The 25,658-nt window shown below is 41.0% G+C and overlaps 1 protein-coding gene across 3 annotated transcripts in view; it reads left to right on the forward strand.

The window, feature by feature from the left end:
- strn (striatin, calmodulin binding protein) overlaps positions 1-25,658 on the forward strand; it is an 83,462-nt gene that overhangs the window by 35,817 nt on the left and 21,987 nt on the right. For 2 of the 3 annotated variants that reach the window (XM_070436860.1, XM_023982588.2), the window contains exons 2-4: positions 268-371; positions 5,972-6,060; positions 9,460-9,541. In XM_070436860.1, coding sequence (XP_070292961.1) covers positions 268-371; positions 5,972-6,060; positions 9,460-9,541 — 275 coding nt within the window. The remainder of the gene's footprint in view (positions 1-267; positions 372-5,971; positions 6,061-9,459; positions 9,542-25,658) is intronic. The other variant, XM_023982595.2, reaches the window with a different exon arrangement.

A 25,658-nucleotide genomic window follows, 5' to 3' on the forward strand; every position in this document is an offset into this window, starting at 1 on the left:
TTCACCTTGAGTTAAACACCTACAGTCACTGCTGCTACTGCTGCTGCACCACTACTGGTACTACTGTATTACAACTACTCCTCTACTACTGCTGTACTACTCCTCTACTACTGTACTACTCCTCTACTACTGTACTACTCCTCTACTACTGTACTACTAACATTACCATTGCAATCACTACTACTTGCACTGCCATAAGATAGCTCAGCTGAAGGAAACACACATTTTTCTTCAGGAAATTGACCTTTTCGCTCTTCTTTCCTCCAGGCCCAGATAGCCTTCCTGCAGGGCGAGAGAAAGGGCCAGGAGAACCTGAAGAAGGACCTGGTCAGGAGGATCAAGATGCTGGAGTAYGCCCTCAAACAGGAGAGGTGAGGACCACATTACACTAAACTACAACACACCTTCAGTCTTTACGCTAGGGATGGGCAACTCGGGGGGGCTTTGGTCCTAGGGGGGGCTGAGTMAGTGTCTGCTGGTTGATTTTTGTCTTTTGCCCACACTTGTACCCTTTTCACACTATCATGCCGAACCGTACTATGCTGGCTTGAGTATTTCCCTTACACATTGTCCTGTGCAGTACTGTTCCAGAACTGMGGTGGATGYGTAACCAGGCCAGCGCAGTACAGGTCAACTTGGCTCAATTCAGCTCAGTAGTGCCAGTTTCCCAGGTCTAAATCAGATGAAAACCAGCAGACACTCAGAAGGCCTCCAGAACTGGAGTCACCCATGCTGTCCCGAATATGTCAACATAGCTATACGTCACACACTGCATGCCAAACAAAACTGTAGGTGCTTTGTCATTTTCTAAGCATGTAGCAGCGGTACGCTAGCTATGATCCAATAAATTTTTATAGACCTAAAAGCTGAAGGGGGACTCAACTCTCACTCAATATTTTTCTCCACAACAGCAGGCTGTTATACTGTAAATTGATGTCTTACTGGAGGGAAATCCAACACGGTGGTTTCTCAGGACCAGGATAGAAAAACACTGCCCCAGTAGCGCGCACACACACACACACACACACACACACACACACTGTGGAAATATTAGCATTGAGACATTACTATTTTATCCCATCACATACTGTGTCTTCAGAAAGTATTCAAACCCCTTGACTTTTTCAACATGTTGTGTTAAAATTGATTAAATTGAGACTGGGAACAATGAATAGAGCCAAATACAGGGAAACCATTGAACCTGCTTCAGAGTGCAAATGACCTTAGACTGAGGTGAAGATTTACTTTCCAACCCGACAATGACCCCAAACATACAGCCAAAGCAACGCTGGAATGGCTTCAGAACCAAGAATGTGAAAGTCCTTGAGTGGACCAGCCGTTGCCCTGACTTGAATCCCATTTTAAAAACTGTGGAAAGACTTGAAGATTGCTGTTCACCACTGCTCCCCATCTAATCTAACAGATCTTGACAAAATCTGCAAGGAAGAATRGGAGAAAATCCCCAAATCCAGATTAGCTTTGCACATACAGACTCAAGACGACTCAAAGTTGCTGCCAAAGGTGTTTCTACAAAGTATTGACTCGGGTGTGAATACTTATTTAAATGAGATATTTCTATATTTTATTTTCAATACATTTCTAAAAGCATGTTTTCAYTTGTCACTTTGGGCTATTGTGTTGTAGCTGGGGGAGAGAAATTATGTTTAATCAATTTTGAATTCAGGCTGTAACTAACTCAACAAAATGTGGAATAAGTCAAGGGGTATGAATACTTTATGAAGGCACTGTATGTACACACACACACAAACACACACTCACGCCCTGTGGTGCCATATCGTAACCTCTTGTCCCCTACACAGGATTATGTCCCATGTTAAAGACGCACACATACATTGTGGGGAAACGCAGCACCGAGGCGGCGCCGTGTCCCCTATAAGAACATTCCCACAGTCATGTGCTGCTCACACCTTATCATGGGTAATGCAGCATGGCGTCACACCCCTATTCCACCATATAATTGCATGTAGCACATCTAGAATAATTTAATAGGATCTTTCTCTGCTACACACTAATAGGCGACCTGTGGATTAGACTAGACTGACTACATGGGAGACTCTGACTGGTCATGTGGTTTGGATGGCTAAAACCTAGCCTGGAATCCAAACTCTCGTATGCTCCGTTTCATTTTGAATTCCAGGCTAGGATGGAATCACTGGTGAAACAGTATGCCAGTTTGGAGTCCAGTCTTTACAATGTGAAACGGAGCATACAAGTTTGGATTCCAAGCTTTAGCCATCCCAACCATGTGTCCAGTCTCCTATTATCAGTTTGGATTCCAGGCTAGCTAGAGCCTCACTCTGAGTCTTAAACCTACAGAGTCTGGTAGGGTGGATGAAGGAATGAAGAGAACCTGAACGACATGGTCTTTCTGAGAACCTCCGCCACTCGCCGCCATGTGATTATAGCCTCGGAACAAAATGTTCCCGGCAACTCCACGTCACTCAGCCACCGTTTTCTTTCTCACGTTCACGGTCTTATTCTCTCTTGCACTCTTATTCTCTCTTGGTCTCCTTTGCCCTCTTGTTCTCATTCTGTTTCTCTTTGTCGTCACTCTTTCTGTCCTTATCTCACTCTCTCTCTCCTTGTCCATCCTTTCCCCTCTCTGACCCTGCCCGTCTCCCATCTGTTTCACTTTCTCTGCCCTCTTTTCCTCGCCTTTCTGTTCTCCATCTCTTCCCTTTTGCACACTTTCCTTTTCTCTCCCTCGCTCCCACTCTCTCTCTTTCTCTCCCTCACTCCCACTCTCTCTCCCTCTTTTTCTCTCGCTCGCTCCCACTCAATTGAGCATGAGTCATTCTGCATCGTTCTGCGTTCCTACTGGTATTATATGTTTCTGTTTTTGCGTTTCCATGTAGGAGAAACCTTGAGCATCCAACCTACAGTTTATTTCAAATCAAACGGTCTGTCCGTTGATATTGGAACGCTAACATTTCATTGTGCATCTGTATCAGTTTGCACCTACTGTGCGTAGGAAAGCTAACATTGCTTTGTGTATCTTTAATCAGTTTGCCCCTACTGTGCGTAGTTGGCATTTATTGATTTATGCCGAAGTACTTCTTCAGTTGTGTCATTTCCTTCATCTGCATTCTACACTAAAATGAAAGAACTAGAGTTAAAAAATGATGACTAGTTTGAGAGAAGCATCCACAATATTACGTTCACCCGTGTAGAAATCAGTGCAGATGAAGGAGAGGAGATGAGTCGAGGAAACTACATTAGACTACTATTTTTGCAGTCTTGCCAACTCCTATGGTCACTGTCATGTCAAATGATGGGAGTTGGCAAGACTGCACAAACAGATCTGGGACAGGGCTATAACTCCTGGACTGTGGCAAAGTCAAGGACTGCGTCCCAAATGGCACCCTATTCCCTACATTGTGCATTACTTTTGACCAGAATCCTAAGGGCCCTGGTCAAAAGTAGTACACTAGGGATTAGGGGGCCTTTTAGGATGCAGGCAAGGTCACCCCCATGGTTAGCAAGAAGGGTTTATTTTTAGTTGTCCCCCACAATGAAATCGGGGAGGGGACTGTGGATGTGTGTCCGTCTGTTAGTCACATGCGATATCTCAGACAGCACTAACCCGATTTTGATGAAACGGGTAATGATCCATCACCCCRTTTGACCTAAAGTCATGCAATTCAGTACATTGGTCCCTCCTCACAAGGAACAAATTTGCCTCAGGGAACCATAAGGTCCGCCATGACGGATGTTCCGCCATTTTGAATTTTGTGAAAAACACTTAACGCTACTCTTCTGGCACCGAATGACCGATCTGTAGGAAACTTGATATGTGGCATCTATGGACAAAGGCTTCTCAATGCATAGAATATATTTTTTGTAYAGCTTAGGTTGTTATGAGTGTACTGATAAGTAGACAACTGTGAGGGAAAAAACTTGATCGGCRTTGTGCCTGTTGTTCACACGCGTATCTGCCCTGTCATTGGCTAGAATGGTCCCACCTGATCTTGCCTCTTCCCGACTGCCTTCTATTCTGAGTACCAGTCTCTTTAGCTAACATTCCACTTCATGCCACTCCTTGTCATTGCCAAAGAGACTGCCCTTTCGGTGATCTCTATGTTCAATATGCGCTKGATTTAAAGCGGAGTTGCTCGTTGGTTGGTGTTCACGCCACATGTTTCCATGACAACATGTGGAGCCTCAAATAGTCAAAAAGAAACATTTAGCTGTTAGCTGGGCAAGTTGTTRTATAAGACGTTTTCTGGTTTGAATTGCAGTCTTTGGCACATGACATGAGGTACAGAGAGTGGATTAGCTTATGAGACTGGTACACCGGCTAACTGCCTTCCATTTTTTTTTAAAGACATTTATTTTYATTGTTAGAGTGACCACTTACGTATCTGGTCAATATAATGGATAATCTGTGGTCACACAAGATAACTGTAAAAAAACAGAGACGCAACATCGCGAGAGCTCTGGGAAGGCTTGCGAACCAGACTAGGTAGACCAGGTCGGGGTTTGAGAAGTCAATGACTTTGAAATCTAAAGGCACAACCTAGATTTGAGCCAATGTCTTAACTATTTGAACATGTTATTATACTAACTTCGTGAAAGTGACAAACTGACAAGTTTTTTTTTATTTGAGTCAAAAACGACTATATGGAAGGAGTGCGTTTTATTTGACGGCCTGCACATGCGCAGTTCGGCGCGAGATGACCGTTAGACCCGATGACGTGTTTCTGCGGCTGAGCTTAGCTAGCCAACGTCGCCATGACATCGTCTGCAAGTGTGATCGGGGATTTCTATACTGTATTTGACTACTTTTTGGGGAGTGCTCTTGTTTTGGATGACCTCTGGTGCTCTCCGGGGTGAAGTTTCTCCTAGGTAAAGATCTAGGCTAATCTTCCCCTCCCCAATCCTTACCTTAACCATTAGTGGGGGAAGTGCAAATGTGACCCAAGATCAGCATCTTGTTTTGAATGACCTCCTGGTAATACTGTTACTGACAAACAGTGACCTTTAGTTTTTGGGGTTGACAATTAGTGTTGATGATATTGATGATGATAATGAGGAATAAGAATCACTGGAAATGAGCATAAGCTAGGGTGTGATGCACTTGACTGTTTTACATTCGATGCGTCAATGTTTTAATTAGAAATCCCTATGTAAACGATTTGAAAAACAAATGAGTTAAATTACGATGATGATGATATTGATGAGGACAATGATGGTGGTGAAGTGATCCATCATCCCCTCAGTGTCTTATCCTCTTATAGAATTACAAGCACTCCACTCACCTAATCCTCTCTCCTCGTGGCCTTTGTTTGTAGTGATTTAGACGTTTGAGTGACGTCAAGTCGCAGTCTAGTAGCTAAGCAAGTTTTTAAGTTTACATTTAAGCGCATCTTCCTTCACAAGAGTACCCATCCAGGGCCTGAATTCATGAAGCCTATCATAGTAGGAGTGCTGATCTGGGATCAGTTTTGTGTTTTATATTATAAGGAATGGACAGGGCGAGGACCTGATCCTAGATCAGCACTCGTACTCTGAGACGCTTTATGAGTAAAGACCAAGATATCACACACTCCTCTGGCCGACCTAAAACATATGTAATATATAATTTGTGTGCTATTTGGGTTGTGGAAGCAATCTTGTGCAAAAACCCCACAAATGGCTTAATATCCACCATTAAGTTTAGATTAATATCAACCCAGTGAATTAACAAATTAATTTCTAACCCCAGCCCTTGCGTAGCATCCCTCCCACCTGTTCTTAATATAATATATGCCATTTACAAGATACTTATTCAAATGAATGTGTGAAGACAGATAATTTACTGATACAGTGAGATGGTTATCTTCTGTTAGATCATTAATGAGCTGTTAAATCACTGTGGCTACCTTGTCATTAAAGCTTTTTATTTATCTCTTTCTCCTCTCTCTCTCTCTCTCTTTATCCCTCTCTTTTTCTCTTTTCCTTTCCCCCTCAGGTCAAAATACCACAAGCTCAAATATGGAACAGAATTGAACCAAGGAGACATGAAACCTCCCAGCTATGATGATTCTGGTAAATCTAAATGTATGGATTATGTGAAGGAAATGCTATAACCACTCCACAGCCACATCTAGCTAAGTGGATGGGTCACTGTTGTCTAGACATGTACACATATTCATGAAATACAATAGATGGCCGTAATCACCCCCAGACACACCTGGCTGACTTGATGGGTCATGTAATCATCTGGCGAAGTGGAGTCTATTGTTTAGACATGTAGGTAGCTAGCTAAACAATGAACCGGAATAATCTCAACACCTACTACTACCAATACAAACATTGTCATAGCTGTAGTATGAATCTGCAGGTCGTTAAAGAGCTAACCAACTAGGTTCAATGTTAGCTAGCTAACATTAGGCTATAACTAGCAATGCAAATGGATTTCTGATTCGAATAATAATACTACACAGATCATGCAATGAAAACGACTTTCTGACAAAATTAGAAACATATAATATCTGAAAATGTAGTTAGAATCTTACCTGTATACATGGATGAACGCTTCACGGCAGACTGGAACCATTTAACTCTGTTTTGTTTGTAGCTACATTTTGTTTGGCCAGTGTTGTCAAGTCACTCTGGTTCATGCCACACTGACCGTGGCATGTGCAGAAAGTAGCCTATCATTTTTTCCAATGTTGTTGTTGAGAAAAGTATCAACACTTTTGTAGTTCTCAATGGCTAACGTTATATCTTTCAAAAATGGCACAGTAGAAATGACTATCAACACATGCTGAGCAGTTCATGTAATAGACAGAAGCAAGCTACATGGCAGACCAATCCAAACTCATCTCCCGGCATGTCCAGCACATGCATAATCTCAGCCAATCATGGCTAGCGGGAAGGTTACTGTCATTTTCCGTGGCTAAACCAACTAGGCTCGTAATTTAACATTTTAAATTTTTAGGGCCCTATGAAATCAGTTTTATTTTTTCCCAAATTCATTTTTTTCCGTTTTAATGTTTCTGAATTCTGTGATTTACACAGAATTTACGCTAATTTTATCATCAGAAAGAGTGTCTAATAATTTGAAATGAATAAAACGTTAACAATTTAATAAGATAAAACAGTACATTTGTAATGATGCAACACAACATTGCACTGTTTTTTTTATCAAGGCAAGTGCTTCAATACAGAGTTCTACTAAGTGTTTCATTATAAATGAATAAAAGTAATGCAAGAATCTAGGCAACAATGCAACAAGCAGTAGGCAAAACCTAGAGTTATACTTATGTAAAAACAAATATAAGAAAATGTTGCATTCATCTTTTTTTGTAAAATAAAGTGCTTCACAAGTGTTTCATTATAAATAAATAAAATATTCACGCAAGAATCTAGGCAATAATGCAGCAATAGGCAAAACCTATGGAACTACCTTATGAGCTCCTATGTCTGTCCATTTGTAAGTTTTCCGTCTATCACGGACATCTCCATTGAAGTACATGATTGTCAGCCTCTTTGTGTTGAGCTCGGTGAGTGCCTCGCGCTTGTTTGTGAGCAGAGTCTTGCATTTGCTGAAACTCCTCTCACTGTCGACTGAGCTGACTGGGAAGTAGATGTAGGGCACTGCCACTTCTGCAACTCTTTGGAATCTCTCTCACTCAGGCCCCTCCAGTAACCAGCAAGCTCCAAAGCAGGTGAGGGCTCACTGGACACACAGTGCTGATAGGCAATCCATTATTCACTGAGCTCTGTTGATGGTCTTGCCATGGGTTTCAGTTGTGTAGGCTTCAATCTTCTTTTCCATGGCTGGAGCCTGCCTCGGATCGAACACCCTAGCCAGCCTGTAGACCTCTCTGGCTGGATGTGTGTCCCAGTGCTTTGAGAACTTTGTGAAGGCCAAGTGGATGCATCATGGAGTTGGTCAAGCACCTCCCTCCTCTCTCCAATCCCCATCTTTCTCAATAGCTCGTCTGTCTTGGCACCATACCCACATGTTTTTGCCGTTCCATTCACTCGGTAAGATCCTACAATATTCCAATTGTATGCAGACACTGCTGTGGGACGGTGAGTTCCTTCCAGGATTGACAGAGCTGTCATCAGTTTGGAGCAGCCCTCAGAGATGAAGGTTAGCTTAACAGTGAAGGCCTGCACAATATAGATACAGCGATAGTTAGCTAGATGGAGAGGCAGACAGCTATTGACATTATGCATCGTTATATTTCACCACGGTAGCTCATCGTTTGGAAAATGACAATTTGCATGCGGACAATTCATATTGCAGAATGTAAATGTAGGCTATTGCAACGGTATATTAATAGGCTGTTAAATTAACTCACCAATGATAAATGCTGCAATCCCTTGCATCTATTGTCTCGTCAACAACCACAGCAAATTTCTTCCCACGGATCTTCTGTAGAACGGCAGGGGCAGGTGAGTTTGACAGAGGCTGCTCTCATTTTCAGGCAACGCTCCTCCCTTATTTGCAATTCTTTACTAAAAAGTCCTGGATAAATTCTCGTCTTGAATCTGCTGATGCGCTTGCACTAGTAATGGTCGTTTGAAGAGGCATCCTCTGGCTAACACGGTGCTTTTCCTTGTTCTTCACATGGGCTTTAGACTTTAAGTGGTGATCACATGTATTTTTACAGGTCCAATCAATAGTGTGTTGACAGAATTTGCAAAACAGCTTATCGCCTGACTCATAATAGTCCTTTGGGTATTGCTCAGCTCTGAATTTAGGGGTTAGCATCACATTTTAGTTTTTTTGAGGACTTGGCCGTCTTCGACGGCCTCTTCGACATGTTTCTCAAAATGACAGCCAAGTTTTGAGGTAAGGGTCCCACGGAATTATTTCCCTAAGCCTACTCGTCTGTAATTTTACAATTATGAAATCATTTAGGTTACTACAATAATTGGGCCTACTTTAGATTTTTTAAAGCAATTTCAGCCAAATTATGGAAAATTCTGCAATATTCCATATTTACAGTTGATTCCATTTTTATTACCAAATCCTGTGATTCCGTCTGTTTTCCACATCGCGGAAAACATAGGGCCCTATATTTGTATTTACGGATGGAATAGAAGTTTGTTATTAAAGCACATGAAGGCCTTTTTGCCAAAAAATCCCACATTTTCATAAAAAAATAAATGTTTATGTTCAAATGGCTCTTCTGTGAAGTAGTGACGTGCGACATGTCTTGTTTCCTGAAACGAGTCACATTTGTGCATGTCAAATGTCACAATACTGACATGTTTTGTTCAGATGTACTTTATGCATTCTGATAGGTCAGGACACATGGTGCAATCCAGGTTAGACTATGTTTCAATTGGAATTTTGGAATGAAATTGAATGCAGCACAAATACTGTATGTCAGTCCATGCTTCAAGACTGTGAGTGGAGCCTTTATAACACGGTGCATCTCTCTCTCTGTGTCTGACTGTCTCTGTCTGTGTGTCTCATTCTTGTTTCCCCTCCATCAGATGAAGGGAATGAAAACGAGGTCCCGAGCGCCCCCAACAGTAGTCAGCTGGGTTGGAAACAGGGACGGCAGCTACTCAGACAGTGAGTGCAACACACACACCTTTTTTGTCTTAATTGTGCCCAATGGCTGTACACTTTTAAGGGCTTTGAGACCTGGTGACCTTCTGATCAGCAGGTTTGCATGGGCAGGAGTTTCAGCTTTCCACGGTGACATCACCATGTGGAATATTGGCTAATAGACCAATAATAAAGAGCGTTCCAAACCTCTGCCAATAAAGGCCAGTTTTCAGTTTTCCCCTCCCCACTCAGACCACTCCCAGACAGTCCTAGCAAAGTTGTTGCTGGAGAAATTGTTTTTTGTCGAAAAGCTATTTTTGCCAATTTGAATGGAAATCCACTACAATAGGTACTTACACTGGGCAGGAGGGCAGGAGTTTCAGCTTTCCACGGTGACATCACCATGTGGAATATTGGCTAATAGACCAATAATAAAGAGCGTTCCAAACCTCTGCCAATAAAGGCCAGTTTTCAGTTTTCCCCTCCCCACTCAGACCACTCCCAGACAGTCCTAGCAAAGTTGTTGCTGGAGAAATTGTTTTTTGTCGAAAAGCTATTTTTGCCAATTTGAATGGAAATCCACTACAATAGGTACTTACACTGAACAAAAATATAAACGCAACATGTAAAGTTTTGGTCCCATGTTTCATGAGATGAAATATAAGATCACCTACATTTTCCATACACAGAAAAAGCGTACAAATGTATTTACATCCCTGTTAGTGAACATTTCTCCTTTGCCAAGATAATCCATCCACCTGACCGGTGTGGCATATCAAGAAGCTGATTAAACCGCATGATCATTACACAGGTGCACCTTGAGCTGGAGACAATAAAAAAGGCTACTTTAAATCATCACAATGCCACAGATGTCTCAAGTTTTGAGGGAGCGTGCAATTGTCATGCTGACTGCAGGACTGTCCACCAGAGCTGTTGCCAGATGATTGAATGTTAATTTCTCTCCGTTGTTTTAAAGAATATGGCAGTATGTCCAACCAGCCTCACAACTGCAGACCACGTGTATGGCATCGTGTGGATGAGCGGTTTGCTTATGTCAGTGTTGTGAACAGAGTGCCCCATGGTGGCGGTGGGGTTATGTATGGGTAGGCATAAGCTACGGACAACCAACACAATTGCATTTTATCATTGGCAATTTGAATGCACAGAGATACCGTGACGAGATCCTGAGTCCTATTGTCATGCCATTCATCTGCCGCCATCACCTTATGTTTCAGCATGATAATGTCGCAAGGATCTGTACACAATTTCTAGAAGCTGAAAATGTCCCAGTTCTTCCATGGTCTGCATATTCACCAGACATGTCACCCGTTGAGCATGTTTGGGATGCTCTGGATCRACGTGTTTGACAGCGTGTTCCAGTTCCAGCCAATATCCAGCAACGTCGCACAGCCATTGAAGAAGAGTGGGACAACATTCCACAGGCCACAATCAACAGCCTGATCAACTCTATGCGAAGGAGATGTCACACTGCATGAGGCAAATGGTGGTCACGTTGTTGCATGGTGTGTTTGTTTTTGTTCAGTATAATTGTTACCCAGAAACAATTTGATATTGATATAGAAATGTTTGCATTGGGCCTTTTTAAATGCAATCCTTTATAATCTATTTAGTTGTCTCATTTCTAGCTGGGAGATGTGTGGCGAAGTGTACAATCGATATTATCCTGCATCTGGGTTGTCACAACAACCACTGACTCAATAGGGAAGGCCTCTGGGAGTGGTTTACTGTATGCCACTGGACTGTCTGTGTGTGCTTGTGTTTCTATTGACCATCTGTGTGTGTGTGTGGCTGTAGTCATAGGGCACCACCATCAGCTGCAAGTGTCTGTCTTAAGACAAAAAGCCATCAAAGGGAGGAAAATCTTCTGAATGGAGATTAAGAGCTTTGGTATGAATAGAGTAAGGGAGTAATCCCCCTGAGACTGGTGTGGATTGTCAGACACGCATGCACACACACAGAGACATATAGAGTAACACACACAGAATAAAATACGCGCGCACACTTAGACACATGCTCACACCCACAGTCTGAGACACATACATACACAAAGACTGACTGACACACACACATGCAGACACACACACACTCACATACTGTGTGTTACTCCTATCATGTGAATGTAAAGGGGTGTGAAAGCTGTTAAAGGTTTGTGCTTTGGTGCCCTCTGGGTGTCAAAAGTAGGCAGGACATAAAATGAGCGGAAGGGGGATACAGAGAAAGAGTGTGCAAGCTTGTGTGTGTGTGTGTGCGTGCGGGCTTTTGTCTGCGTGCGGGCGTGCGTGCGGGCTTGTGTCTGTGCGTGCGTGCGTGCGTGCGCGCGGCTTGTCTGTCTGTGTGTGCGTGTGTCTATGCGTGCTTCCGTGCGAGTGTGTGGGCGTTGTCGTGGAAATGTAGTACTGAGAGAAATTTGGTCATTTCTTCAAACAATCATCTTTATTTAATATTGATTAATTATTGCAATAATGAGGCTGGTCGACCACTCTCCCCCCCCCCCCCCCCCCCCCCCCCCCCCCCTCTAAGTGTTGGACCGAGTAACCTAACCTTTACACAAATGCAGAGTTCTATATATAACTGACACTAACAATGCTCAGTCATGGTTGGTTCAAACCCCCTCATGCAGATTGGTGCATCATATGCCACTCTGGGTTCATCCTGTCGTTATCCGCACGTGGGTTGTTGTTTTATCCCCACTCTGGCTTAGTTTCCCAGATGCAAGGATGATTTTGAGACAATGAGGGATTGTTCTACTCCTAAACTATCTCTAGTAAAACACATTCTTGTCTATGTAATGCAGTCTTTAACTCATTTGTCAGCTCAAGCCATCTCCAGTGACCATACACCCAGATTATCTGCAGGGAACTAGTGGAAACCATCTCTTTACAGAAACACAGGATTAAACAGAACAGAAATGTCCTATTTAAGTATTAATATCAAACAAACCAGGTAAATATGTAATGTTTCTATCACATTCCCCCATTTTGAGAATTCTCTCATCTTAACTTTAACTTTTTAAAGGTTTAAAAATACATTTATTCCGTTTAGTGCCAAATGAACATGACCCAGGACAAGCATTTTCAATAGGATTGAGGTCAGGGCTTTGCGATGGCCACTCCAATACCTTGACTTTGTTGTTCTTAAGCCATTTTGCCACAACTTTGGAAGTATGCTTGGGGTCATTGTCCATTTGGAAGACCCATTTGCGACCAAGCTTTAACTTCCTGACTGATGTCTTGAGATGTTGCTTCAATATAGCCACAATTTTCCTCCCTCATGGTGAGATCTATTTTGTGAAGTGCCCCAGTCCCTCCTGCAGCAAAGTACCCCCACAACATGATGCTGCCACCCCTGTGCTTCACGGTTGGGATGGTGTTCTTCGGCTTGCAAGCCTCCCCCTTTTTCCTCCAAACATAACAATGGACATTATCGCCAAACAGTTCCATTTTTGTTTCATCAAAAAAAAAAATCCAAATTTTTCTCCAAAAAGTACGATCTTTGTCCCCATGTGCCGTTGCAAACCGTAGTCTGGCTTTTTACATTGCGGCTTTGGAGCAGTGGCTTCTTTGCTGAGCGGCCTTTCAGGTTATGTCGATATAGGACTTGTTTTACTATGGATATAGATCCTTTTGTACCTGTTTCCTCCAGCATCTTCACAAGGTCCTTTGCTGCTGTTCTGGGATTGATTTGCACTTTTCGCATCAAAGTATGTTCATCCCTAGGAGACGACTGCGTCTCCTTCCTGAGCGGTATGATGGCTGAGTGGTCCCAGGGTGTTTATACTTGCGTACTATTGTTTGTACAGATGAACGTGGTACCTTCGGGTGTTTGGAAATTACTCCCAAGGATTAACCAGGCTTGTGGAGATCTACAATATTTTTTGAGGTCTTGGCTGATTCCTTTTGATTTTCCCATGATGTCAAGAAAAGAGGCACTGAGTATGAAAGTAGGCCTTGAAATACACCCACAGGTACACCTCCAATTGACTCAAATTAGGTCAATTAGCCTATCAGAAGCTTCTAAAGCCACGACATAATTTTCTGGAWTTTTCCAAGCTGTTTAAAGGCACAGTCTGCTTAGTGTATGTAAACTTCTGACCCACTGGGATTGTGATACAGTGAATTATAAGTGAAATCTATCTGTAAACAATTGTTGGGAAAATTACTTGTCAAGCACAAAGTAGATGTCCTAACCAGCTTTCCAAAACTATAGTTTGTTAATCTCTCTTGGGTACGTGAGACGTTAGTGTCCCACCTCTTCAACAGCCCGTGAAACTGCTGGGCGCCGAATTCAAATACAGAAATACTCATTATAAAAATTCAGAAAACAAAACATATTTTACATAGGTTTAAAGATTAACTTTTGTCAGATTTAAAAAATGCTTTACGGCGAAAGCATACCTTATGATTATTTGAGAACATAGCCCAGCAGACAAATCATTACAAACAGTAACCAGCCAAGTAGAAGAGTTACACAAGTCAGAAATAGAGATAAAATGAATCCCTTACCTTTGACGATCTTCATATGGTTGCACTCAGCAGACATTCATTTACTCAATAAATGTTCCTTTTGTTCGATAAAGTCTCTATATCCAAAAACCTCCGTTTTGGTCGCGCGTTTTCTTCAGTAATCCACAGGCTCAAACGCAGTCAAGACAGGCAGACAAAAAATCCAAATTGTATCTGTAAAGTTCATAGAAACATGTCAAACAATGTTTATATTCAATCCTGGTTGTCTTTAGCCTAAATAATCTATAATATTTCAACCGGACAATAACGTTGTCAATATAAAAGGTAAACAAGAAAGGCACTCTCTCGGTCGTGCGCATGAAAAAGCTCTGTGACACTTTAGGGTCCACTCATTCAGACTGCTCTTACTTCCTCATTTTTTAGAATACAAGCCTGAAACAATTTCTAAAGACTGTTGACATCTAGTGAAAAGCATAGGAACTGCAATTTGAGTCCTAAGTCAATGGATACTGTAATGGCATTGAATAGAAAACTACAAAATCAAAAAGAAAACTACTTCCCGAATGGATTTTTCTCAGGTTTTCGCCTGCCAAATCAGTTCTGTTATACTCACAGACACTATTTTAACAGTTTTGGAAACTTTAGAGTGTTTTCTATCCAAATCTACCAGTTATATGCATGTCATATCTTCTGGGCCCGAGAAGCAGGCAGTTTAATTTGGGCATGCTTTTCATCCAAAATTCAGAATGCTGCCCCCTACCCTAGAGAAGTTAACAACAAGAAATTTGTGGAGTGGTTGAAAAACGTTTTTTTAATGACTCCAACCTAAGTGTATGTAATCTTCCGACTTCAACTGTAGTTCAGTTCATTTCTGATTCAGGAAAGAAATCCAAACAAATTATCTACCGTATGACAAATTATTACTACTACCAATATTCTTAATCCAATGTTTAAAACACATGTAAAATTTAAAAAAAAATAACATCACAAAAAATAACATCACTTTCTGTTGAAACAATTTTCCCATATTGGTTTATACTCCCCTTATCACAATGTCAACCTCATTGCAGAGTCATAGGACCAGTCACAGGGTCAGGAAGTTATCCTGATCATCCAGCAGACCCAATCTGGTGAGATTTTCAAAACAGAACAAACAACGCAACAATACACTCATTCATATATCACTCGATGCATCCTTACATATCACTCAAGGTGTGTACATTTCAATCCAAAACTCCTCAAAATGACTGGTAATTCCCCCATTTTGACACATGACTCACCATAGTGACTGTGTAAAAACAACAACACTGCAAATCCAAATTGGAATTACTACCCTTAACCTCTCTAGGGAAACCACACACCCTGAGGCTGCATTCATCGTAGCTGGGGATTTTAACAAGGATAATCTGAAAACAAAACTCCCTTAATTCTATCAGCATATCGATTGTGCTACCAGGGCTGGTAAAACCCTGGATCATTGTTATTCTAACTTCCGCGACGCATATAAGGCCCTCCCCGCCCTCCTTTCGGAAAAGMTGACCACGACTCCATTTTGTTGCTTCCAGCCTACAAACAGAAACTAAAACAAGAAGCTCCCGCGCTCAGGTCTGTTCAATGCTGGTCCGACCAATCTGATTCCACGCTTCAAGACTGCTTCGATCACGTGGATTGGGCTATGTTCCGCATTGCGTCCAACAACAACATTGACGAATACGCTGATTCGGTGAGCGAGTTCATTAGAAAGTACATCGGCGACATTATACCCACAGCAACGATTAAAACATTCCCAAACCAGAAACCGTGGATTGATACATTACTCATCTCATATGTATATGTATATACTGTACTCTATATCATCTACTGCATCTTGCCATCTTTATGTAATACATGTATCACTAGCCACTTTAAACTATGCCACTTTATGTTTATATACCCTACATTACTCATCTCATATGTATATACTGTACTCTATACCATCTACTGCATCTTGCCTATGTCGTTCTGTACCATCACTCATTCCTATATCTTTATGTACATATCCCTTTACACTTGTGTGTGTATAAGGTAGTAGTGGAATTGTTAGGTTAGATTACTCGTTGGTTATTACTGCATTGTCGGAACTAGAAGCACAAGCATTTCGCTACACTCGCATTAACATCTGCTAACCATGTGTATGTGACAAATAACATTTTATTTTATTTGTGTGGGACATTAGCGTCCCACCTCGTCAACAGCCAGTGAAACTGCAGGGCGCCAAATTCAAAACAACAGAAATCCCATAATTTAAATTCCTCAAGTATTTTACACCATTTTAAAGCTACACTTGTTGTAAATCCAACCACAGTGTCCGATTTCAAAAAGGTTTTACGACGAAAGCACACCAAACGATTATGTTAGGTATGAGCCAAGTCACAGAAAAAGACAGCCATTTTTCCAGCTAAAGAGAGCAGTAACAAAAAGCAGAAATAGAGATAAAATGTATCACTAACCTTTGATAATCTTCATCAGATGACACTCATAGGACTTCATGTTACACAATACATGTATTTTTTGTTCGGTAAAGTTCATATTTATATCCAAAAATCTACGTTTAGGCAAGACGCTACTGTATCACTTGGCAAAAAGCCTGAGAAAATGAAGGGCGCCAAATTAAAATGAATTACTATAAAATCAAACTTTCATTAAATCACACATGAAAGATACCAAATTAAAGCTACACTGGTTGTGAATCCAGCCAACATGTCAGAATTCAAATAGGCTTTTCAGCGAAAGCATACGATGCTATAATCTGAGCATAGCACCATAGTAAACAAAAGAGAGAAAACATTTCAACCCTGCAGGCGCGACACAAAACGCAGAAATAAAAATATAATTCATGCCTTTGACGAGCTTCTGTTGTTGGCACTCCACTATGTCCCATAAACATCACAAATGGTCCTTTTGTTCGATTAATTCCGTCGATATATATCCAAAATGTCCATTTTATTTGGCGCGTTTGAGCCAGAAAAACACCGGTTCCAACTTGCTCAAACGTGACGACAAATTATTTTTTAATGTTAATAATCAATAAAATTGAAGACGGGATGATATGTGTTCAATACAGGATTAAAACGATATGTAGCATGCCTTCTGTTTGATTGAAGCGCATGTCCAGGACACCTGGTGTGCCTCGACTTCAAGATGGCCGTATTTCTTCCTTACACAAAGGAATAACATCAACCTATTTCTCACGACTGTTGACATCTAGTGGAAGCCGTAGGAACTGCAAGCAATTCGCTTAGAAATCTGGTTTCCCAATGAAAATTCATTGAAAAGACAGTGACCTAAAAAAATTAAAAATCTGAATGGTTTGTCCTCGGGGTTTCGCCTGCTAAATACGTTCCGTTATACTCACAGACATGATTCAAACAGTTTTAGAAACTTCAGAGTGTTTTCTATCCAAATCTACTAATAATATGCATATCTTATCTCCTGGGGATGAGTAACTGGCAGTTGAATTTGGGTATGCTATTCATCCAAACGTGAAAATGCTGCCCCCTACCCTAGAGAAGTTAATAACAAAAAAAAACATTTGTACCCATAACTTTATAGTAAAAATAGACTAGAGACAGGTCTATCCTTCTCGTGGTCCTATTAGTTACAAAACTTCTCCGTATTTATCAGTATTCAAATCGGTATTAAATATGACCTTTAAATCATCATCCAATCATCTCTCGGCTTTCCAGTGAGGGCGATCAAACCACACTAGAAAGTCAGGACAGAGGTCAGAGGTTATTCAAACCCTTCAAAGAAGTGTTTCTGTCTATATTAGATTAATTATGTAAAAACAGTCAACATTTCATACATTTCTATTTCCAGGTTCACAGTAAGTTTCTTCAAAACATTTTATCAGAATAATTCACATGTTCAATTAAAACTCAAAAAATACAAACTTCAGAAAATTCTGTGTGTGTGCATGTCCCTTTAAGATAAAATAGAACACTCACAATAAATCAGACATAGTAGTTTTTAAATTACAAATAAATATTCATAGCAAGTGTGTGGGTGCCTGCAAACCCTATGGTAAAAACAAACAGAAATTGCCTTATTTAATTTGGTAACTCCTCTTTAACACCGAATCCGGATACCTTTTATACCTATAAAACTGCTGAATATCACTAACCCGTCTCCCAAGACCATAGCCTCAGGAGACATTTTAAAGTGAGAGAGAAATGGTTACACCATTCTCCTGGAAGAGAAAGTGTCAATTTCTTTAGCATTCACTATACTAATATCATAATTAGCAACCCAAATGTTTTAACTACAAACAAAACATAACGATAAGTCCATTGTACTCCCTCAAATCATTAATCATTTGTTTTAATGTACCCCAACGTTTATGTGCTCTTAATTTAGCGTGCAACGTATCTCGCCACCGAGTCTGACAATTCACTCCCATATCGTATTATTTGACTGGTCTCTCCATTCATAACCACGTAAACTTATCCTGTTATCATTACTAGACCAACATCCAACAGCTCTTTCGCCATAGATTGTTCCTGTTGCCACTCTAAATGTAATACTGTTTTCTGTCGCAAATGTAGTGTGGTGGTTAATTTCTTTACTATCAAATGAGGAGACAAACTTCTCACACAAGTCAGAGTTCTACTTAAACTAAATCTTTATTCACTCATTAATAAGGGAGCAGGTCAATACAACGCACACATATAAAGTGAATCGATTGAGTGCTCTACGATAATGATGGCTGGTCATGGCTGGTCGACGATTCACGCTCAGATTCGTTGAGAGCCCCGAGACAAATGTACAAAGGTATTTTATAGCCAAGATACACCCCTTTAAACCTACATAACAAACAACCGATATACAGAATGTCACAAGGTTAAGATCTGTATGAAAGATACCTATAATACATAGCAGACAGTATCTGCTGTGTCAACAGTTTTCATTGTGTAGAGACCAGTGTCTGGCCCTCCAACTCCAAACTAGGACCATCTCTCCCTGGTACGGTATAGAACAGAAACATTAACTCATGCTCTGGAATGCTCTTTAGGTTTTATCACCCAAAAGACATCTTAAATCTCCTGTCAGTGTTATCTCCCAGAGGGCCATCCTCAGTAGAACACACACACAGTATATAGAACACACTATTATGTTGCATAAAACAACCATTTCATGCAATAAAAGTATTATAACATAATCTTGCAATTTTTCCACCATAGTAGACAATTTCTCAGCTTAATAAGGAATCAGTGATATTTGATCACAGGCATCTAATAAAAAGTTGTTTGAGACATGGTCTCCACGTCTCCCTTAATTAACAAACACACGGTATTGGACTTCCATCAGTCCTGGAAGCAAGAATCCTATTCAAGACACATCAGATAATACCGTGTTCCATTAAGTGGAATCGACCCCGTCTAAAATAAACAATCCCTGTACAACCTGTAATTAAAAACAATTTTTGGGGGGGTTGTATCATTTGATTTACACAACATGCCTACCACTTTGAAGATGCAAAATATTTTTGATTGTGAAACAAACAAGAAATAAGACCAAAAAAATGAACTTGAGCGTGCATAACTATTCACCCCCCCCCCCAAAGTCAATACTTTGTAGAGCCACCATTTGCAGCAATTACAGCTGTAAGTCTCTTGGGGTATGTCTCTATAATCTTGGCACATCTAGCCACTGGGATTTGAAGGCAAAATTGCCCCAGCTCCTTCAAGTTGGATGGGTTCCGCTGGTGTACAGCAATCTTTAATTCATACCACAGATTCTCAATTGGATTGAGGTCTGGGCTTTGACTAGGCCATTCCAAGACATTTAAATGGTTCCCCTTAAACCACTCGAGTGTTGCTTTAGCAGTATGCTTAGGGTCATTGTCATGCTGGAAGGTGAACCTCCTTCCCAGTCTCAAATCTCTGGAACCTTCAATAATTTCCCTGTATTTCGCGCCATACATCATTCATCATTCCTTTCATTTCTTCAATTCCTTCAAACCAGTTTCCCAGTCCCTGCCAATGAAAAACATCCCCACAGCATGATGCTGCCATCACCATACTTCGCTGTGGGGATGGTGTTCTCGGGGTGATGGGAGGTGTTGGGTTTGCGCCAGACATAGCGTTTTCCTTGATGGCCAAAAAGCTCAATTTTAGTCTCATCTGACCAGAGTACCTTCTTCCATATGTTTGGGGAGTCTCCCACATGCCTTTTGGCGAACACCAAATGTGTTTGCTTATTTTTTTCTTAAAGCAATGGCATTTTTCTGGCCACTCTTCCGCAAAGCCCAGCTCTGTGGAGTGTACGACTTAGTGGTCCTATGGACAGATACTCCAATCTCCGCTGTGGAGCTTTGCAGCTCCTTCAGGGTTATCTTTGGTCTCTTTGTTGTCTCTCTGGTTAATGTCCTCCTTGCGTGGTCCTTGAGTTTTGGTGGGTGGCCATCTCTTGGCAGGTTTGTTGTGGTGCCATATTCTTTAAATTTTTTAATAATGGATTTAATGGTGCTGYGTGGGATGTTCAAAGTTTCAGTTATTTTTTATAACCCAACCCTGATCTGTACTTCTCCACAGCTTTGTCGCTGACCTGTTTGGGGAGCTTCTTGGTCTTCATAGTGCCGCTTGCTTGGGGGTGCCCCTTGCTTAGTGGTGTTGCAGACTCTGGGGCCTTTCAGAACAGGTGTATATATACTGAGATCATGTGACCGATTATGTGATACTTAGATTGCACACAGGTGGACTTTATTTAACTAATTATGTGACTTCTGAAGGTAATTGGTTGCACCAGATCTTATTTAGGGGCTTCATAGCAAAGGGGGTGAATACATATGCACGCACCACTTTTCTGTTTATTTTTTTTTTATATATAAAATTACTAGTTATTTTTTTCCATTTCACTTCACCAATTTGGACTATTTTGTCTATGTCATTACATGAAATCCAAATAAAAATAATTTTAAATAACAGGTTGTAATGAAACAAAATAGGAAAAGCACCAAGGGGGTGAATACTTTTGCAAGGCACTGTATTACCATTCACATACTGTCAACACTTATTAAGTTTACATCAACCCTCCTTATCAATATTACCCCCAAAAAATGTATACCAACCTCTGCTTCACACTCATTAAACATCTGTTATTTTAAGATTAACTTGTAATGCCCAAATGTACAACATACATTGTGGGAATAATGCTCCACACGTATCCTCAACGGTTCCTAGACTTCCAGAAATTATAGACTTGCAGCTATTTTCTAAAATAACATCTAGCACTTAATAATACCACCCCTTGATATTCTATGATGGGCAGTGTTGAACGGACCCCAAGATAACGCTACATATCTTATTATCCAAATGTAAGATTAACCTCTTTCAGCTAGGGGGCAGAATTTTTATGTTTGGAAAAATAACGTTCCCAAGGTAAACGGACTATTTCTCAGGTCCAGATGCTAGAATATGCATATAATTGACAGATTAGGATAGAAAAAACCCTAAAGTTTCCAAAACTGTCAAAATATTGTCTGTGAGTATAACAGAACTGATTTTGCAGGTGAAAACCTGAGGAAATCCAAGTGCCTTTTATTTGGAAAAATCCCTGTTCCATTGCCCGCCCCTCCTCCATTTAAAGGGGTATCAACCAGATTCCAATGGCTTCCTCAGGCTGTGACCAGGCTTTAGACATAGTTTCAAGCTTTTATTTTGAAAAATGAGTGAGATTTTTCAAAACGCATCAGGTGTCCTTTGATTAGTTCCTGCACACGAGAGATGTAGCTCAACATTTTCTTTCTCTGTAGTATTGAATAGGTTACCGTCCGGTTGAAATATTTTCGATTATGTATGTTAAAAAAAACCTGAGGATTGATTATAAAAAACGTTTGACATGTTTCTACGAACGTTACGGATACTTTTTGGAATTTTCGTCTGCCTTTCAGGACCGGAACGAGCCTGTGGTTTTCTGAACATAACGCGCAAACCAAATGGCGGTTTTTGGTTATAAAACTAATCTTTATCGAACAAAAATAACATTTATTGTGTAACTGGGAGTCTCGTGAGTGCAAACATCCGCAGATTATCAAAGGTAAGCGGTTAATTTTATTGCTTTTCTGACTTTCGTGACCAAGCTAATTTGCGGCTAGCTGTTCTTACTGTTTTGTCTAGTGATTGATAAACTCACAAACACTTGGATTGCTTTCGCTGTAAATATTTTCAAAATCTGACACAATAGGTGGATTAACAACAAGCTAAACTGTGTTTTGGTATATTTCACTTGTGATTTCATGATTATAAATATTTGTAGTATTTTTTTTTTAATTTGGCGCTCTGCAATTCAGCGGTTGTTTACGAAAATTATCCCGCTAAAGGGATCCGTGCGTCAAGAAGTTAACACTTATTTCTGCCCTCACACACTCTAATTCGCATTCACACAGTACTGTTCCCCAAACATACTTCCCTCACAGACTCTCGTATCACATTCACAGAAAACACAAACAAAAAAACAGAGGGGAATGAGACAGACGAGGAAAACCGGTTAGGGCTGTTTTTAGATTTCAATACCCTGTCTATATAAACAGGGAAACCCATACCATTATCAAAATATTGCCTAATTAGTGGTCCCACAACGGCTGTTGTATCCACACTGGGATATCGCCTACTGCGATTACGATGGTATAGAGTATCTTCCATCTATCCAAATGTGCAAAACTACCTACAGCATGCCCATGTCTGCTATCTAACTTTGTAACACAGTCCCAAAAATCCTATCTTACCTCGTGTTTTCTAAGTATCAGGAATATCAAAACACGGACAATAACACCTAAAAATAGTAACCTGGGCCATACCTGTTAACACACTAAAAAACACATAACTAACACAACACGTTATAATTAGACTTCGCCAGGGCCAGTGTCCTTTCAGGTGTCACCGGGTGCAAATCCCCTCGTCTAATAGTACTTCGCCAGCACTAGTGCCCCCGCAGGGTGTCACCAGGCTCTGGTTCCTTGTTCCCACAAACCTCACCAGTCCTACTGTGATCAATTCAGTACTACGGGCTGGACTTTTGGTTACCCTCAACTGGCTAATTAACAACCATTCCCAAGGACACCTCACTTAAGAACACTCTTATCAACTCAGTCCTGCTAGTTACCTCAGCTGTGGCCCTCTTAAGGAAGAACTTGCTCTGAGCGTACCTTCAAAAAAAATTTTTTATCTTCGTAATGTCATACACTTATTGATACATTGTCCAAGCCTACCTCTCTCCGAACTCTGGTATCCACCCATGCCCACTACCTTTCAGATCATAGGAGGGTCCAGCTGCTCAATAATGAGTGTGGTTTTTCCCTGAGATCCCAATTTCTGATCCCCTGTGCACAGTTTACCCAGATCGTCAGGAGCAGGTTGAAGTTGCAGAGATCCCATCCTCATCGCTAAAAATGGCGTGGAAATTCAGTACTGAGAGAGACTTGGTCATTTCTTCAAACAATCATCTCTATTTAATATCGATTAATTATTGCAATAATGAAGTCGACAACCCCCACTCTTAAGTGTTGGACCGAGTAACCTAACCTTTACACAAATGCAGAGTTCTATATATAGCTGACACTAACAATGCTCAGTTAGGGTTGGTTCAACCCCCTCATGCAGACCAAGGAGCATCATAAGCCACTCTGCATTCATCCTGTCGTTATCAACACAGGGTTGTTGTCTTATCCCCACTCTGGCTTAGTTTCCCAGATGCAAGGATGATTTTGAGACAATGAGGGATTGTTCTACTCCTAAGCTATCTCTAGTAAAACACATTATTGTCTCTGTAATGCAGTCTAACTCATTTGTCAGCTCAAGCCATCTCCAGTGACCATACGCCCAGATGAGCTGCAGGAAACTAGTGGAAACCATCTCTTTACAGAAACACAGGATTAAACAGAACAGAAATGTCCTATTTGTTAAGTATTAATTGCTAACTATTAATATCAAACAAACCAGGTAAATATGTAATGTTTCTGTCAGTGCGGGTGCATGCGTGTGTGTGCGTGCGTGTGTGTGTGTGTGCATGCATAGGAGTGAGACATATAGAGAAAAAGGAATGAACAGAGAATACTGTGATGGAGCAATGAGATAAGTGTGTGTGTCTTTGCTCATCCATTGCAGAATCATCCACTTGTATTATCCCAGCCATCCACACACAGTACAATCTATGGAAGTACAGACTAGGGTTAGCACCGCAATTCCTAACACAGAGTGACTACACACACACACACACACACACACAATCCTCTCTCTCGCTCTCTCTGCTATGCCTTCTCATGATTCACACAACTCGTAGAGCACACCAACAGCAGCAGCACACATGGCGTGGCCACATCTCGGCTCCACAGAGTGGTCATTGATTTCACATGTCGGAGCACTGTTACACACAGACACACAGCACAGCAGATAGTCCACGCAGCCCCAACCCTAATCTCATCTCGCCAGCCCACACTATGTAACAGGGTTTTTCTTGTCGATATTACTCCGGTCTCACTTACATGGGCTGCAGAACGTACAGTGTACAGTCGTGGCCAAAAGTTTTGAGAATGACACAAATATTAATTTCCACAAAGTTTGCTGCTTCAGTGTCTTTAGATATTTTTGTCAGATGTTACTATGGAATACTGAAGTATAATTACAAGCATTTCATAAGTGTCAAAGGCTTTTATTGACAATTACATGAAGTTGATGCAAAGAGTCAATATTTGCAGTGTTGACCCTTCTTTTTCAAGACCTCTACAATCCGCCCTGGCATGCTGTCAATTAACTTCTGGGCCACATCCTGACTGATGGCAGCCCATTCTTGTATAATCAATGCTTGGAGTTTGTCAGAATTTGTGGGTTTTTGTTTGTCCACCCGCCTCTTGAGGATTGACCACAAGTTCTCAATGGGATTAAGGTCTGGGGAGTTTCCTGGCCATGGACCCAAAATATCATGTTTTGTTCCCCGAGCCACTTAGTTATTACTTTTGCCTTATGGCAAGGTGCTCCATCATGCTGGAAAAGGCATTGTTTGTCACCAAGTTCATCAGTTCATTTGCAAAGAGGTAGTTTGTAATTAATTGCAATTCATCTGATCACTCTTCATAACATTCTGGAGTATATGCAAATTGCCATCATACAAACTGAGGCAGCAGACTTTGTGAAAATTAATATTTGTGTCATTCTCAACTTTTGGCCATGACTGTGTATATATACAGTGGGGAGAACAAGTATTTGATACACTGCCGATTTTGCAGGTTTTCCTACTTACAAAGCATGTAGAGGTCTAATTTTTATCTTAGGTACACTTCAACTATGAGAGACGGAATCTAAAACAAAAATCCAGAAAATCACATGTATGATTTTTAAGTAATTAATTTGCATTTTATTGCATGACATAAGTATTTGATACATCAGAAAAGCAGAACTTAATATTTGGTACAGAAACCTTTGTTTGCAATTACAGAGATCATAACGTTTCCTGTAGTTCTTGACTAGGTTTGCACACACTGCAGCAGGGATTTTGGCCCACTCCTCCCTACAGATCTTCTCCAGATCCTTCAGGTTCCGGGGCTGTCGCTGGGCAATACGGACATTCAGCTCCCTCCAAAGATTTTCTATTGGGTTCAGGTCTGGAGACTGGCTAGGCCACTC

Source organism: Salvelinus sp. IW2-2015, linkage group LG1 (genome assembly GCF_002910315.2).
Source record: "Salvelinus sp. IW2-2015 linkage group LG1, ASM291031v2, whole genome shotgun sequence".
NCBI lineage: Eukaryota > Metazoa > Chordata > Actinopteri > Salmoniformes > Salmonidae > Salvelinus > Salvelinus sp. IW2-2015.